Source organism: Mastigoproctus giganteus, chromosome 6 (genome assembly GCF_048544385.1).
Source record: "Mastigoproctus giganteus isolate SK-2022 chromosome 6, ASM4854438v1, whole genome shotgun sequence".
Taxonomy (NCBI): domain Eukaryota; kingdom Metazoa; phylum Arthropoda; class Arachnida; order Uropygi; family Thelyphonidae; genus Mastigoproctus; species Mastigoproctus giganteus.
In genome coordinates this window covers 158,145,218-158,162,083 of record NC_143580.1, presented here as the reverse complement: position 1 = coordinate 158,162,083, position 16,866 = coordinate 158,145,218, and the positions used below count along the sequence as shown (strand labels likewise).

The following is a 16,866-nucleotide window of genomic DNA, read 5'->3' as shown; positions in this document are numbered from 1 at the left end:
GCAGCCATAAGCAGTAATACAGAAAGACAAATGATACTGAAACTGAAGAATAGCGATAGCATACTTATAAATAGCAGAGAAGGCATCATTCAAATAGCAGAACACTACTATAGAGAATTATACAAGGAGCGAGGGAATGATGCCAGCAGTGGGGAAGATGGATTGCAAATTAGTAACTAGTATGATACCCGATATCCTCCTGATAAGGTAGAACATGCTTTGAAGAAAATGAAGAATTAGAAAGCCCCAGGGGAAGATAAAGTTACTGTAGAGTTCTTAAAATTGGGAGGAAGAGACATGACACAAAAACTGGCAAGACTCTTCACAAAATGCATTAGAAAAGGTGTGACGCCTAAGCAGTGGAATAATGCAATCATAGTTTTGCTGCATAAGAAAGGAGATAAATCAGAAATTGGAAATTATAGACCAATTAGCTTGTTATCCCACATCTACAAGTTGTTCACAAGGGTCATTACTAACAGATTAGAAAGAATACTTGATGAGAATTAACCAAAAGAGCAAGCTGGCTTTAGGACAGGATTCTCAAATATGGATCACCTTCACGTACTATCACAGCTAATAGAGAAAACACATGAATATAAAACACCATTATGCCTGGTATTTGTGGATTATGAAAAGGCATTTGACTCTATACAGCTTAAGGCAATTTTTCGGGCACTGGAAAGACAAGGCATAGATACCCCATATATTATGATTTTGAAGAAAATATATGAGAATGCTACCTCCTTTATTAGACTAGACAAAGACAGTAGTAAATTTAAAATTGAGAAAGGAGTTCGACAAGGAGACACAATATCCCCGAAATTGTTTACTGCTGCCCTTGAGGAAGCTTTCAGAAGATTAGACTGGTCGCAGAAAGGAGTCAATGAACGGAGAGTACCTAAACCATTTACTATTTGCAGATGACATTGTGGTCATAAGCTATGATCCCAAAGAATTAGAGGAAAATCTTAATCAGTTATGCAGAGTTAGTAAGGATTTTGGACTAAAGATGAATATGGCTAAAACAAAAGTAATGATGAACAAGTATGCCACAGAAAAGGATATAATCATTGAAGGAGCAGTAATCGAAAAGCTGGAGTCATATACTTATCTGGAACAAGTCATTAGCTGTAATAATGATAAATGGCTGGAAGTCAAGATAAGAATAAATTTTGGATGGATAGCATTCAAGAAATATAGTCACATACTGAGGAGCAATATCCGAATTTGTCTGAAACGTTAAATAATGAACCAATGTATACTCCCAACCATGATTTATGGAAGTGAAACTTGGGCACTCACCAAAAGAATGGAAGAGATACTGAGAACGACACAGCGAAGAATGTAATGAATTATACTGGGAACCAGACTGTTAGATAAGAAGAGAAACACATAGATTAGGCAACAAACTCAGGTAAAGGACATTCTTGTCAAAACTAAAGAACTGAAATGGTCTTGGGCGGGACACATAGCTCGAAGACATGATGACAGATGGACTGAGAAAATAACAGAATGGTACCCAAGAAGAGCTAGAAGAAAACCTGGAAGACAACAATGGAGATGGACAGATGAAATTCATGAGTTTGTGGATTGTAAATGTATGGCCATTGCACAAAACAGAAGGAACTGGAAAGTTGCTGGAGAGACCTTCATCCTGCAGTGGATTGAAAATGGCTGATGATGATGATGAGTTATTACAAAAATTAGATTGCGAAGAGTGAACGTGAGTGTGTTATATAAGATATACATATACCAAGATGTGTATCTAATCATTAATCATTACACTAGCAATCTCAGCCCTTTTTTTTTTTTTTTTTTCCCCTGTTATTATACACAACTGACTATTCTTACATGTATGACATGCTGCAATTTGCTTAACATTAAAAAAAAGAGAAAAAAAGGTTAATGGACACAATGGACATGTTAGCAAAAACTGCTGTAATAATTCATGACTTATAACAAAAAAAAAAAAAAGAAAGAAAGAGCAAAAGCAATGAGCGTAGCCTGACTTTTAATCTAAAACCAATAACATTTCTTTTCTGTGCATTTGCCACATTGCCCATTCATTCCTACAACCAGAATATGATACAAACATAATATGCAGTGCTTCATTTACAATATATGGTATATGGATAGCTTACATGATATTTATGAAAAAATAAATAATTGCTGGTTTTATATTAGTCTGATTTTAATGAAATTTGGGAAAGTCCAACAAATTGCTCTAATGGAGCAAAATTAAAATTTCTTGAAAATCCATTCACTTGGAGTTCAGTTATTATGTGTGGTTGGATGGACAGTGAATAACTGCCAGATTTTTGTTGGTTGATTTAATAAAATTTTGCGAGGCTTCACAAATCATCCTAAAAGAGCAAAATATAAAATTTCATGAAAATCCACCCATAGGGAGTTGAGTTATTACATGTAGACAGAGACAGACAGAAATAATTGTTGGGCTTTTTTGTTCTGATTATAATAAAATTTGTGGTGGCTTATCAGAACTCTCTAAAAGGCTGAAAGTCCATCCATCTGTGGGAACTGAGTCATTACTTGTGGATCGATATGGCAAAGGCAACAATAGAGCATTTTGCATATATGCTAACGTGCTTGAAAAAAAAGTGTAGTGTTACCTCTGAACTTATTACAAATTTTGGGTGATATCTCCCAGTTCTTTGCAGTACACAGGTGTGTTAGTATTAATAGTGGCAAATGGTGCAAGAAAGAAGCTTATACACCAGCAGCAAAAAAAAAAAAAAAAACCAACTTCCCACATCACCTCCCTAATAAGACAAACCTAATAAGGCAAAAGTCTTGTTCCTCCTTGAATTTATTTAGATGGCAGCCTGTTCCACTATTCAGCTACTTGCTGACCGAAGGAAAATTGCACATCCTGTAGCCATCTTCCTCAATTTGAATTAAACCCTATCACAAGCGTAGCCTGACCAATAGGAAGGATGCCATCAGCATCGAGTTTACTCAATCCATTTAAAGCATTAAACACTTCAATCAGATCTTCTTGTAGGTGCCTAGTTTCCAGATGCTGCAATTTGCAGAACTGAAACTCCTTCTCGGTAAGAGTACTCTTTTGTTCCTCTCACTACTTATTCCCCTTCTCTGCACGGCATCCACCAAATCCACATTATTCCCAAAACTAGGTTTTCAAACCTTTAGGCAGTACTCAAGATGTGCCCTAACCATATCCTCATATAATGGGAACGCCTTATCCTTAATGGCAAAATTCCTGTATATCATTAACAAAAACTCCACGTGCTGTCCTAGCAGCTTGGCTGCACTGCTCAGAGAACTTTGTCTGACTGCACAGTTATCTGCAGGTCTTTTTTATTCTCCACGACTATAAGGGCAGTACTACACAGTATGTAGTACTGCATACATACTGTGTAGGTATGCAGTACTACAGTTGTTATTATGGATTACTGTTACTCATGTCTAGGATTACTGTTACTCATGTTAACATTGACAAATGCAGTACTTTGCATTTGTCAATGTTAAACTTCCATTGCCACTTCTCTTCCAACTTGTCTAATTTTTCTAGAGCTTGCAGTAGCATACCCTTATTACTGTCATTAAAAACCCTCCAATCTTCATAATTATAATCGGCAAACTTAGATATTAAGTTCGATATACCTTCATCAATATCATTTGTAAATATAGAAAACAACACTGTGCTTAGCACCGACCTCTTGGGAACTCCACTAATAATAGCAGTCCAAAAAGAGCAATGCACATTGATAAACATTCTTTTGTCTTCTCCCAGTCAAACATCTCTTTATCCAAAGCAGCAGCTTGCTCCCATTGCTATACTGTTCAAATTTGTACAGCAGTCTTTTTTGTGCAAAGTGTCAAAAGTTTTTCTGAAATCAAGGTATATGATGCCAAAATTATTTTTTGTATCTAATTCCTTTGTTACTGCATCATTCTAGCAAATCAGATTGGTCAGACAAGATTGCCCCTTAAAATCTATGTGTGATGCAATATAACTGCATTCCTGTCTAGATGGTCCTGCATTACTTCTTTAATCAATAACTCCATTAGTTTTTCCTGGAACAGACATCTAGCAAATAGGTCCGCAATTACTCCTGTCACCCTTTCATTCCCCACTTTCTGAATTGGAGATAAATTTGCACATCTCGGTCCATAGGGATCTTTCCTGAATCCAAGGATGCTCTCATAATTATGACTTGAAGTTTGATTACCTCCTTTTCTGCCTTTCTCTTTATAATTGAATTGATCCCTTCCACTCCAGGTGCCTTCTTTACATTTAGTTTCATCAATTTCTCTTCCACTTTCCTCTCAGTTATCACAAAATCATTCAACCCTTGGTTAGAATTTGACACATTCCATCATCTCCATTGCTAATATATTCCTCATGTCTGGATGTAGGTACAAAATACCTATTCAATTTGTCAACAACCTAAGCAGGATTTGTCAAGTCAAACCATTAATATCTAATGGACCAATGAGATTAATCCTTTTCCTTCTAGTATTTACATAAGTAAAGAAGTCTTTGCTGCTTTTCTTTGCATTCTTTCCCAGAGAATTCTTTTAATGTGCCTTAGCTTGCCTAACCTGCTTTGTGACCTGATTGCAGACTAGTTTACATGCACTGTAGGCTTTAATATCACCTGATAATTTATATGCATCCGTGTAATTTTATTCTCTGCCACAAGTCTCATCAGTTTATCTAACATCCATTTAGGTCTAAGCCTTGAACAGTATTTCATAGTTGATATAAAAAGCTTGGTATAGTAACATCTAATTTCTACCCTGAATGATTCTCTTTTAGAATTCATAGTTGGTAATCATCAGTTGGTCATATGCTTTTACATACAAAGATTTACATATACTTTTATGTCTTAAAACTATACCTTTAAATGTTTTCCACATCAATATATTACAATCACCATATAGTGGTTCCCTTTAACCACCAATCTCAACCAGTGTGTAGCATTACCAATGATAGAGGCATATGATGCAAGAAAGCAAGATTTTACAGCATTAGTAAAAAAAAAAAAAAAAAGAAAAGTTTTCATTTCATCCATTCATTTGCTCCAAAAGTACAGTTCTTCCTTGAATTTGTTTAAGCTATCAACTTCCATAACAACAGATAGAAGTTTGTTCTAGCAATCAACTACTTGCTGACTAAAGGCAAATTTCTGCACATCCATTCTACAACTCTTTCCTCAATTTAAGTTTATACTCACTCAGCTTTGTATTCTGAGCAAGAGGAAGAGTCCCATCAACATTGAGCCTGCTCAAATCATTCAAGGCTTTAATATCTCATTCAGATCAGCTTGCAGGTGCCTAGTCTCCAGATGCTGTAATTTGCAGAACTTAAGCCTTTCTTGTTAAGCACAATCCTTTAATCCCCTCACCAATTTTGTTGCCCTTCTCTGCATTCATTCTAGAAACTCTACAGCTTTCCTAAAACGAGGCCTCCAGGCCTATACACAGTACCCATGATTTGGCCTGACCATTGCCTTATACAGGGATAATCACTTTCTCACCTTGAAATACTGGTCAAGACATCCAATGCAAATATTGTTTGGATATCAGAGACATGGTGTCACTCAAATATAAGGGACGTGGAATCACTCAGATATAAGAATTGGAATTTGAGAAGTACAATGTGTACAGAAAGGATAGACAGGATAGGAGGTGAGGAGGGGTTATGCTCTTAGTTAAGAAACACACAAAATATAAGGAAGTGCATCCAGTTGACATAGATGGACAGTTCAATGCCGAGTCAGTTTTGTGTGACATAAGCACTGAGAAAGCAAAAATGAGGATAGGAGTTTGTTATAGGCCTAATGACTCTGATGAGCACAATGAACATATATACAGAGAAATAGAGTGGGCCAGTAAATCAGTGTTATAATGGGGGATTTTAACTTCCCAGATATAGACTGGAACTTTTGGGTTGGTCTATTGCACTTTTGGGTTGGTCTATCGCACATTAGCAAGCCTTTTGTGGATTTATTGGATGATTGTTTTCTACAGCAGCAGCAGCAGCATGTTAGAGAGGCAATAAGAGGGAGTAACACTCTTGATCTGATCATCAACACTGATTATTCATGCATTAAGAATGTACAAATAAAGGTACCACTAGGTGACAGTGATCACAGTATACTGAAGTGGGATTTACTTAAAGATGTAACTACCATAAGAGGTAAAAGGAAGGGTTTCTGCTTTCATAAAGGTGATTACAGTCGTCTCAGAGATTTTTTAAGTTCTATACAGTGGGATTAAATGATGATGTTATCAATTGCAAATACTAAATGGGAAGCATTCAAGGAAGTAATTTTGGAATCTTCAAAGCTAATCAAAGCTATTTGAAGCTAATCTTCAAATATATGGGATGCACATAAATTGTCAGGCGACACAGAAGCCTATGGTAGATACAAGCTAGTCTGTAAACAAGTCACAAAGGACGTTAGGCTAGCGAAGGCAGATTATGAGAACTCTTTGGCAAAGGATGCAAACAAAAACAGCAAAGACTTCTTTAATTATATAAACTCTAAAAGGAAGGGGATGAATCAGATTGGTCCTCTTGATATCAATGGTTTGGCTGTAGATGATCATTCTCAGCTGCCAAAATAAATGAGTATTTTGCATGTACATTCACACACGAGCAGTTATTCAAGGAGGAGAGGGCCAGATGTTTATCAAAGTGTAAGCAAACCCTTAGCCATAATTATGAGAGCATCCTTGGACTCAGGGGAAATCACCACGGACTGGAGATGTGCAAATGTATCTTCAATTCACAAAGGTAGATCAAAGGGTGACGAGTAATTACCGACCTGTTAGTTTGACTTCTGTTCCAGAGAAAATAATGGAGTCACTGGTTAAAGAAACATTGCAGGATCATCTAGACAAGACATCAGTAATAATTCAGACACAGCATAGGGTTGTTAAGGGGAAGTCTAGTCTGACCAATTTGATTGGCTACTATGATGTGGTCACAAAGGAACCGGATGATAAAAATAATTTTGATATCATATACTTGGATTTCAGGAAAGCTTTTAATACTGTTGCACATGGAAGACTACTGTACAAATTGGAGAAGTAAAGCATTAAGGGCATGTCGGTGCAATGGATAAAAGGATAGTTGAATGGGAGAAGACAGAGTGGTAATCAATGGATACTGCTCTACATGGACTAATGTTATTAGTGGTGTTCCTCAAGGTTCAGTGTTGGGCCCATTATTGTTTTGTATATTTATCAATTAAATAATGAAGGTATATCAAGCTTAATGTCTAAGTTTGCAGAAGATATAAAGGTTGGCAGGGTTGTTAATAACAATAATGACAGTCTGCTGCAACAGGATCTGTAAAAGTTGGGCAGATGGGCTGAGCAGTGGACTGAAGTTTAACATTGATAAATGCAAATTACTGCATATGGGTAGCAGTAACCAGAGAGAAATGTACCAACTGGGTGGTGTTACACTCAGGGTAGTGGAGAATGAAAGAAACCTAAGGGTAATTGTTCAGTCATGAAGTTTCTGAGCAGTGCAGACAGGCAGCCAGAGTAAGTCATGGGGTCTTGTCAGTGTTATACAGTAATTTTCTGAGCAGAGATAGGGAGGTGATTATCCCCTTGTATAAGGCAATGGTTAGGCCATATATATTTTTTTTTTTACTTGTTAGAACAAGTAAAAAAAAAAAGGCAACAAGATTGGTGAGGAAGACAAAGGGGTGCTCTTACGAAGAAAGGCTTAAGTTCTACAAATTGCAGCTTTTGGAGACTAGGCACCTGTGAGGGGATCTGATTGAGGTGTATAAGGCCTTGAGCGGATTGAGCAGGCTCAATGCTGAACAGATTCTTCCTTTTGCTCAGATTACAAACCTGAGGCAGCATAGATTCAAACTGGGGAAAGTCAATTGTAGAATAGATGTGCAGAAATTGCCTTTAGCCAGCGGGTAGTTGATTGCTGGAACAAACGTCCATCTGTTGTTGTGGAAGTTGATAGCTTAAATAAATTCAAGGCAAAACTAGACAAATATTTGGAACGAATGTTCAGTGAAATTGGATGTTTTTTTTTTTTTTTTTGTTTTTTGGCTGATGCTGTATAAGCTTGCTTTCTTACCAAACCAAAACAAATCTTGCAGATGCCAAGTCTCAAATTTCAATTTGCCAAACCGAAGCCTTTCTTGTTAAGAGCACCCCTTTGTTTCTCCCTACCAATCTCATTGCCCTTCTGTATACCCATTCCAGAAGATTACATCCTTCCTAAAATGAAGCCTCAAGACCTGATGTAGGCCCGACCATTGTCTTATACAATGAGATAATCACCTTCTTATTCCTACTAGCAAAATTTCTGTATATCATTGACAAAACCCTATGATCTGTCCTGACAGCCTGTCTGCACTGTCAGTAAACTTCTTATCTGACTGCATAATTACCCCCTTATCTTTTTCATTCTCCACTGCCAGGAGTGTAGTATCTCACAGTTGATACATTTCTTTGGGGTTACTGCTACCCATAGGCAGTATTTTGCATTTGTCAGTGTTAAACTTCATTTGCCATTTCTAAGCCAATCAGCTTAATTTTTCTAGATCTTGTTGCAGTAGCATACCCTCATTAACTATTCTGCCAACCTTTGTGTCATCTGCAAACTTAGACATTAATCCTAATATACCTTCATCAATATCATTAATAAATACAGAAAACAACAATTGCCCCAGCATGGAGCCCTGGGGAGACTCCACTAATAACATTAGTCCACAAAGGGCAGTGTCCATTGATCACCACTCTGTCTTCTCCTGTTCAACCATCCCTTTATCCATTGCAGTAACACTGCTCTAATTTGTACAGCTGTCTTTTATATGCAACAGTATCAAAAGCTTTCCTGAAATCCAAGTATGTGACATAAAAATTATTTTTTTTCATCCAATTCCTTTGTGACTGCATCATACTATTTCAAAAAATTCCCAGTAGTAATGCTGAATTTGAGAGGATATTTAGGTCAAATGTAACCAAAAATGCATTTTGTATTTTTCTGGTGAAATTTTGGAATTTCCCTTTACAACCAAGTACAGACCGCAAGGCCATTGTTATAAACTAATTTTCATCTACATTTCTGAAAAGTGAAGTCTGCTGTGATATCTTTGTTGAAACAATTATAATCAGTTGTTGGTGTCTAACACACAATCTAAAACAAAATCCACAGTCAAAAAAATCCTGTCTAAGCTGTTTGAAATCAGTGCACTAGTCAACAGTCCTGTGTCTGTTGACTAGTGCCTTAATATATAATGAGCATATAGTCAGTTAAATTTAAATCTTAACTTTGAAGTTTAAAAATCTCTTGCTTCTCTCTTGCTTACATTTACAATATTTTCAGATTTTTGAAAGTCAGATTGTTGTAACTGTGATTGAATATGCTACTATTCTTCATTTAATCTTAAAATTTTTACATTCTTCAAAAGCCTCAGACAATAAAAGAGACAAAATTCCATTACCAAGCATATTTTGTTTTTTCATTGCATATTTTTTTCATAATATGGAATGCAGTATTTGAGTATATTATAAAAGCTGATAACATAGGTGGCAATATTATTGCCACCTATGGTTCTTTATGTACACCTAGCATTATCAGTTTACTTCATGTCATATTTGTTTATTGTTTTCTATAGTTTGCACAGTTTGGATACTGATATGGGAAAACTGCAAATGAAAGCAGTCGATAGGTTTGGTAGAGAGCATCTGCTAAATATCACATTTCCATTAGAGGTAATTACTTTTCATATTAAAATTTTGAAATTTTAATCATTTCCACATATTTATCATTTTTAATATTTTATCGTATTTTTACTTACTACTGTGTATGAATTAACCTGTAGTACATTCACCTTGTACGTATATAAGAGGGAAAGTTTACTTATATACACAAGCAGACTCTCCCTTTTACAGATGAGTATGAAGAAGTTGAGTAGAAATCAGGAAAGTCACATCTGGATCATGATGTATTCTTGTATTGTACATGGCCAGCCTGAACACCTTGATTATAATTACCAGTCAGTATTCTTATAATCATTGCAATGACATGTTGAAGTACAAAGTGTGACAATAAAGTTCCTGGACTGGTGCTCTTGTGGTCATGTTTGAAGAGTTTGAAAATAAACAGAAGTGGTACATTGTAGTTCAAACGTCCAACAGATGGTGGCATAGAGCTTGTCCGATAGGTTGCAAGTAACAACCAGTTTCTTTAGTAGCGTTAATGTTCCATGTCATGATTTTGCAGTGGAGCAATGAACAAATATTAAATTTTCTTTAAACAGGAAAAACATGCAACAGAAACATCTGAAATGTTAAAAACTGTTTATGGTGATGAAACGTTAAGTCGTACTACTGTATTTGAATGGTATAAGCAGTTCAAAGGTGAATGGGAGGATATTCGTGATGATCCAAGTAGTGGACATCCATCAGCCTCTCGAAATGGAGACAAAGTTGCAAACGTTTGGGAAATTGTGTTAAGAGATTGTCGTTTGATCCTCAGAATGATGGCTGATGAGTTGGATATGAACAAGAAGATGATTGTCAAATTTTTGCATCAATATTTATTATTATTATTAGCCATATGGTGCAAGGAAGCCTGAGGCTTATGCTGCACCAGCCAAAAAAAAATTTGAGTTACCCTGAGAAAGAGAGAGCAAGAGTCAGAAGTAGAAGGGAATCACCAAGAAAGAGAAGAATGATGATATCCAGCTCAGGACCCTGGGTGTGCCAAGCCCATACTCACTAGATGTGAGCCCCTGGGGTTAATGGAAAAGGAAGGTCTGTTAAAAATCTGTGCCACGCAGCTTCACACATAAGCCAAAGCTATGAGACTTATCCAGACAATCCTAATTTCCTTGACTGTAATTTCACTGTAGATGAGCATTGGGTGTTTCAATATAACCCAGAGACAAAGCATCAGAGCATGCAGTGGACACAAAAACCCATAAAGTTTTGTAGTATAGAGGTTCAGGATCAAAACAATGCTCGCTGATCGTGTTTTTCTTCAAACAGTGTGATTCACAAGGAATTTATACCTGAAAGGGAAATTCGCATTCCTCTCACCTGAGGAAAGCACATTTCCCCTGGTGAGGCTGCAGTTTTGAGAGAAAGGCAGCTGATTGATTGTTGTTGCACGACAATGCCCCTATCCATTCTGCACTAGTGAAGACAATTCTGAAAAATATGACATTGTATATATCAACCAACCACCCTACTTACCTGATCTAGCACATGCAGGCTTCTTCCTCTTTCCCAAGGTAAAAACTGGCCAGAAAGGAAAGAAATTTCAGGATGTTCAGGACAAAGAAAAACATAACTGCCAAACTGAAAATCATCTCTTTGGATGTGTTCACTGACTCTTTTGAGAAACTTTTAGAATAATATTATAAGTGCATTCAAATCCAAATTATTTTTAGGTGCATTATCATATATTGCATAAGTGCCTGTTGTCGCCACTTCCATTTCATCTCTCTGCCATCTGTCCATCCATCTACCCACTCACATATAACAACTTGACTTTCAGTGAATGGATTTTCATGAAATTTTATGTTTGGTTCATAATTTGTCAAGCCATCCCAAATTTCATTAAAATCAGACAGATGGAAATCAAGCAATTATTATTATTTTTTTATACAAATTGTGTCTAACAAAATAGAAATTCATAGATTAAATAAAGTTTTGATGCAGCATTGTTAGATATAGACAGTCCATGCATGCTGTGCATGTATTGTTTTGAAATACTTGTGAATGTGGTATTGCTTGTGAAGAGAGAAAAGAGACTTAAAAAATGTACATGGGAGAAGAGATGAATATTATACAGTGGTAATAAAACTAAACGGCTAAGTTTCAAGAATATAAAACTGGATTTGTATTAAATGTTCTGTAAAGTTATAATCTTAGTAATTAATTGATAAGAAGAAAACTATATTTACTTTTTACTTCAGTTAAAGAAAAAAAAAAGTTCAATTAATTTTAAGGAAAAAATAGAATGAACCTCGAATGAATGTAAAGTATTGCGTATATTACATTACTTGTAATAGAAGTATGTTATCAGATGTTTAGACATTACTTAATAAGAAAATTTTGATCGATATCACATTTTCAGCATGTTTCATTGGTCATTGGATAGCTTTTATGATCAATTGTAGACATGCCTTTCCTGACCACAGCAATTTATTCATATAAATGAAAGTATATTTTGCACATTATTCTAGAATGAATAGTCAGATTAAGGTTAGATTTTCAACCTATGTCCTGTTGGTCCTTGGGAAATTTCAGGTCCAGTTATGGTTTTACAGCCCTTGTTTCTCCCCCCCCCTAACACACGCACAAAAATCAACATAAAGTATATTGATTAATGCAAAAGTATGTTTTTCACTGAATTTAGGAATCTGTTAGTTTAGTGCAGTGTTATCAATTAAATTGAATTTAAACGGAAATCATGCCCCAGGCCAGAGGAGTAAAGCAATAGGCACAAAATATCGGGAGTGCTGTGGCTCAAGAGAACTGAAGGAGGCAATTCTCCAACACGTCACAGTCTTAAAAAAATGTGCATCTTTTGAAATGTATGCAGACCTTTCTGATACAGGACATGATCTAGCCAAGGAGAATGCTTTGTGCGTGTGTTAGGTGCAGACAGGGTGAAGAAATTTGGTGGCAACTCAGTGTTCAATGAGCGTCTATGACAGTTTCAGGAGTACAGTAGATACCCTTGAAGGAATTAAAAAGGGGACCCATCAAGCTCTCAGCTGCCCAACTTAGTGACAGAGCTTACTATTGTGCATCAGGCAACATAGTGACAATCTTCAAGGCACAATGTGCTGGTCCCACAGGAGCTAGTTATTGTCAGGGAAACAGGAAATATATTGTGCAAAAAGGATAGGTGGATTAGGACCAGGGTATGTCTGCCAGAGGCAAAAGTTCACGGCGTTGCAGACCAGATATCTTTTAAGGACTAAAGGTGATATTGTTGTACAATGTTGGCACTAATAATATTAAGAGTACGAGATCTGCAGACTTACTTAACAAGTAAAGATCATTGTAGAAAAAAGGTTACGAGTAAGGGTTAAAATTGAAAGTGTCTACAATTCTGCCCAGATACGATAGGAGGGAGTATATGATGAGAGCCTTGTCAATCAATTCAATCCAGAGAGATTGTGCATGACTTATGGGGTAGAATTTTTTTCAGAATTTTATTTGCTTGATAACAGGAGAGACTGCTTCTACAGGGATGGGATACACTTAAACATAAAGAGTGCAAGAATATTGGGAAACTGCTAGCTTGGGGGGGAATTCACAGACTAATTCACAATGGGGATTCAAAGGGTAACACATAATTATAGACCCGTTAGTTTAACTTCTGTTCCAGGGAAAATAATGGAGTCACAAAATAATGAAGTTTAAAGAGGTAATACAGGATCACCTAGACAAGACAGCAGTAATAGTTCAGACACAGCATGGGTTTGTAAAGGGGAAGTCTTGTCTGACCAATTTGATTGGATACTACGACGTGGTCACAAAGGAACTGGATGCAAAAAAAATTTTTGATATGATATCATATACTTGGATTTCAGAAAAGCTTTTGATACTGTTGCACGTGGAAGACTGCTATACAAATTAGAGCAGTATGGCATTAAGGGCAAGTTACTGCAATGGATAAAGGGATGGTTGAGTTGGAGACGGCAGAGTGGTAATAAATGGACACTGCTCTAGGACTAACGTTATTAGCGGAGTCCACCAGGGTTCAGTGCTGGGCCCATTGTTGTTTTGTGTTTTTATCACTGATATCGATGAAGGTATATCAGGCTTAATGTCCAAGTTTGCAGATGATATAAAGGTTGGCAGGGTTCTTAATGACAGTAAAGACAGTATGCTACTGAAACAGGATCTGGAAAAGTGAGGCAGATGGGCTGAGAAGTGGCAGCTGAAGTTTAACATTGACAAATTCAAAGTACTCCATATGGGTAGCAGTAACCCTAGAGAATGTACCAACTGTGTGGTACTACACTCTGGGAGGTGGAGAATGAAAAAGACCTGCAGGTAATTTTGCAGTCAGATATGAAGTTCTCTGAGCAGTGCAGACGGGCTGCCAGAGCAGGTTATGGAGTTCTGTCAATGATATATAGGAATTTTTCTAGCAGAGAGAAGGAGGTGATTATCCCTTTGTATAAGACAATGGTCAAGCCAAACCTTAAGTACTGTATACAGGTCTGGAGGCCTCATTTTAGGAAGAATGTAGAGTTACTAGAACGAGTAATGAGAAGGGCAACAAGATTGGTGAGAGGAACAAAGTAGTGCACTTACAAAGAAAGGCTTAATTTTTGCAGGTTGCACATCTGGGGACTAGATACCTGCGAGGTGATCTGATAAAGGTGTATAAGGCCTTGAATGGTTTGAGCAGGCTCAGTGCTGATGGGATACTTCCGATTGCTCTGATTAAGAACTTGAGGGGGCATAGATTCAAATTGAGGAAAGACAGTTGTAGAATAGATGTGTGGAAGTTTGCCTTTAGCCAGAGGGCAGTTGATTACTAGAACAGACTTCCATCTGTTGTTGTAGAAGTTGATAGCTTAAATAAATTTAAGGCTGAACTAGACAAACATTTGTAGTGACCAGATGGGTGAAATGGGAAGGTTTTTTTTTTTTTCTTTTGGCTGATGCCGTATAAGCTTGCTTTCTTGCATCATATGCCTCAACTAATGCTATGCTAATAGATTAACAGTAGCTGCAGGCAGAGGTGGAAGTGATTCTTGCACTGCTTCTATTAGAATGAGCAGCAGCCTATAAAGCAAGTTGCTAGGGATTTCAAGAAATGCTGGGAGTCATCATAAAACAAGTAAATACAGACTGCATTAGGGTAACTAAGAGTAAGAACAAGTGCATGTATATCTGTATATATACTTGTCTGTACACCAATGCTAGGAGTATAGTAAATAAATTTGATGAATTTGAAGTGCTGGTATAAGAAATGCAGAATTGGAATTTGGGGATAGTATGATGTATATAGAAATGGTAGAAAGGGAGGAGGGGTTATGCTGTTAATTAAGAAATGCAAAAATCTAATGCAGTGCATTCAGTTGATATTGGTAAACACTACAATGTTGAGTCAGTTTATCATGACATAAGCACTGGGAAAGCAAAAATGAGGGTAGGAGTGTATTATAAGCTTAATGACTCTGATGAATACAATGAACAACTATACAGAGAAATAGGGTGGCCCGGAAAATCAGAATGTCTTATAATGGGAGATTTTAACTTTCCAGATATTGACTGGAATTTGTGGGTTGGTCACTCGCACACTAGTAAGACTGACTGATTTACAGGATGGCTGTTTTCTACAGCAGCATGGTTGAGAGGCAACCAAAGGGAATAATACTCTTGATCTGATTATCAGCAGTGATTATTCGTGCATTAAGAATCTGCATATAAACGAACCGCTTGTTGGCAGGGAACACGGTGTACTAATGTAGGATTTACTTAAAGATATAACTACTATCAGGGGTAAAGGGAACTTTTTTTTTTTTTTTTTTTGAAAAAGTGACTACAGTGGTCTCAGACAGTTTTTAAATTCTATACAGTGGGACCAACTGATGATGTTACCAAAAGCAAATTCTGAATGAGAAGCAGTCAAGGAATTAATGTTTGAAGCTACTAGGATTTTCGTACCAACTAAGAAATACTGTTCAAGTAAATGAATGTCAGATGAACTAATGAGACTCATGGCAGAGAAGAAATATGCATGGGATGTAAAATGCAACACAGAACAAAGCCTATGATAGATATAAACTAGTCTGCAATCAGGACACAAAGGAGGTTAGGTAAGCAAAGGCAGATTATGAGAAATCCTTGGTAAAGGATGCAAAGAAAAACAGCAAGGACTTCTTTATTTATATAAAGTCTAGAAGGAAGGGGATGAATCATATTGGTTAAGTTCGGCAAAGGTCCTCAGACCTGTATGCAGTACTCAAGATGTGTCCTGACCATTGCCTTATACAAAGAGATAATCACCTCCTTTTCCCTGCTAGCAAAATTCCTGTATATCATTGACAATACCCCATGACCTGTTCTGGCAGCCTGTCTGCATTGCTCAGAAAACTTCATATCTGACTGCACAATTACTCCCAGATCTTTTTCATTTTCTACCACCTTAAGTGTAGTACCACACAGTTGGTATGTTTTTCTGGGGTGTTTCTAGATTCTGCTTGATGATCTCCTCTGATCATCAAGTTTACTTGATGATCTGATGAGAGATTTAATCCAAGAATCTGCTAACTGAAAGAAGTCTTTTCATAGTATCGATATCGTGAAAAAGAATTAATTCCCTTTTTTTTTTCAAAGAAAGCTCAATGATAGATTGCAGTAACATTCCTACAGTTGTTGACTTTTTTCTGGAATTTTTTACCAACGAACACAGTAGAGGCTGTTTATTGGGTCATCAAAGCAGAACCTTAGAGCAGTTCACATAACAGAAAACTACAAAGTATTGTTTGTAATTTAGTCAGTCTTCAGTGTTTCCCCTATATGCCATTGTAGCATCTGTAAGGCAAAAGCCAATGCCAGCAAATGTGTGTTTAATGTTGAAATGTTTGTATATGTGATGTTGTGTTGTATGTCGAGTGCCAGCACCTGGCGACTACAAAAACGACAAAATGAGAAAATACAAGGATCGTGATTGGCTAGTGTGTGGAAATTTTAAAGTTATTGGTCTGTTACTCGGCCAACAGGGCCTCCGTAGCCAGGTGGGAAGGAGCAGCAGCAGCAGCAGTGCGTAGCACACGCTTCTTGATTAGACCGGGGCTCGAGCCTGTCACCACCAAATACGGAGGATGCCGAAAGGTCAGGGAATGACCA

The 16,866-nt window shown here is 37.0% G+C and overlaps 1 protein-coding gene across 1 annotated transcript in view; it reads left to right on the top strand.

The window, feature by feature from the left end:
- Fancl (E3 ubiquitin-protein ligase Fancl) overlaps nt 1–16,866 on the top strand; it is a 202,065-nt gene that overhangs the window by 36,480 nt on the left and 148,719 nt on the right. The window contains exon 4 of the mRNA XM_090375427.1: nt 9,654–9,750. Within this exon, the coding sequence (XP_090231553.1) occupies nt 9,654–9,750 (97 nt within the window). The remainder of the gene's footprint in view (nt 1–9,653; nt 9,751–16,866) is intronic.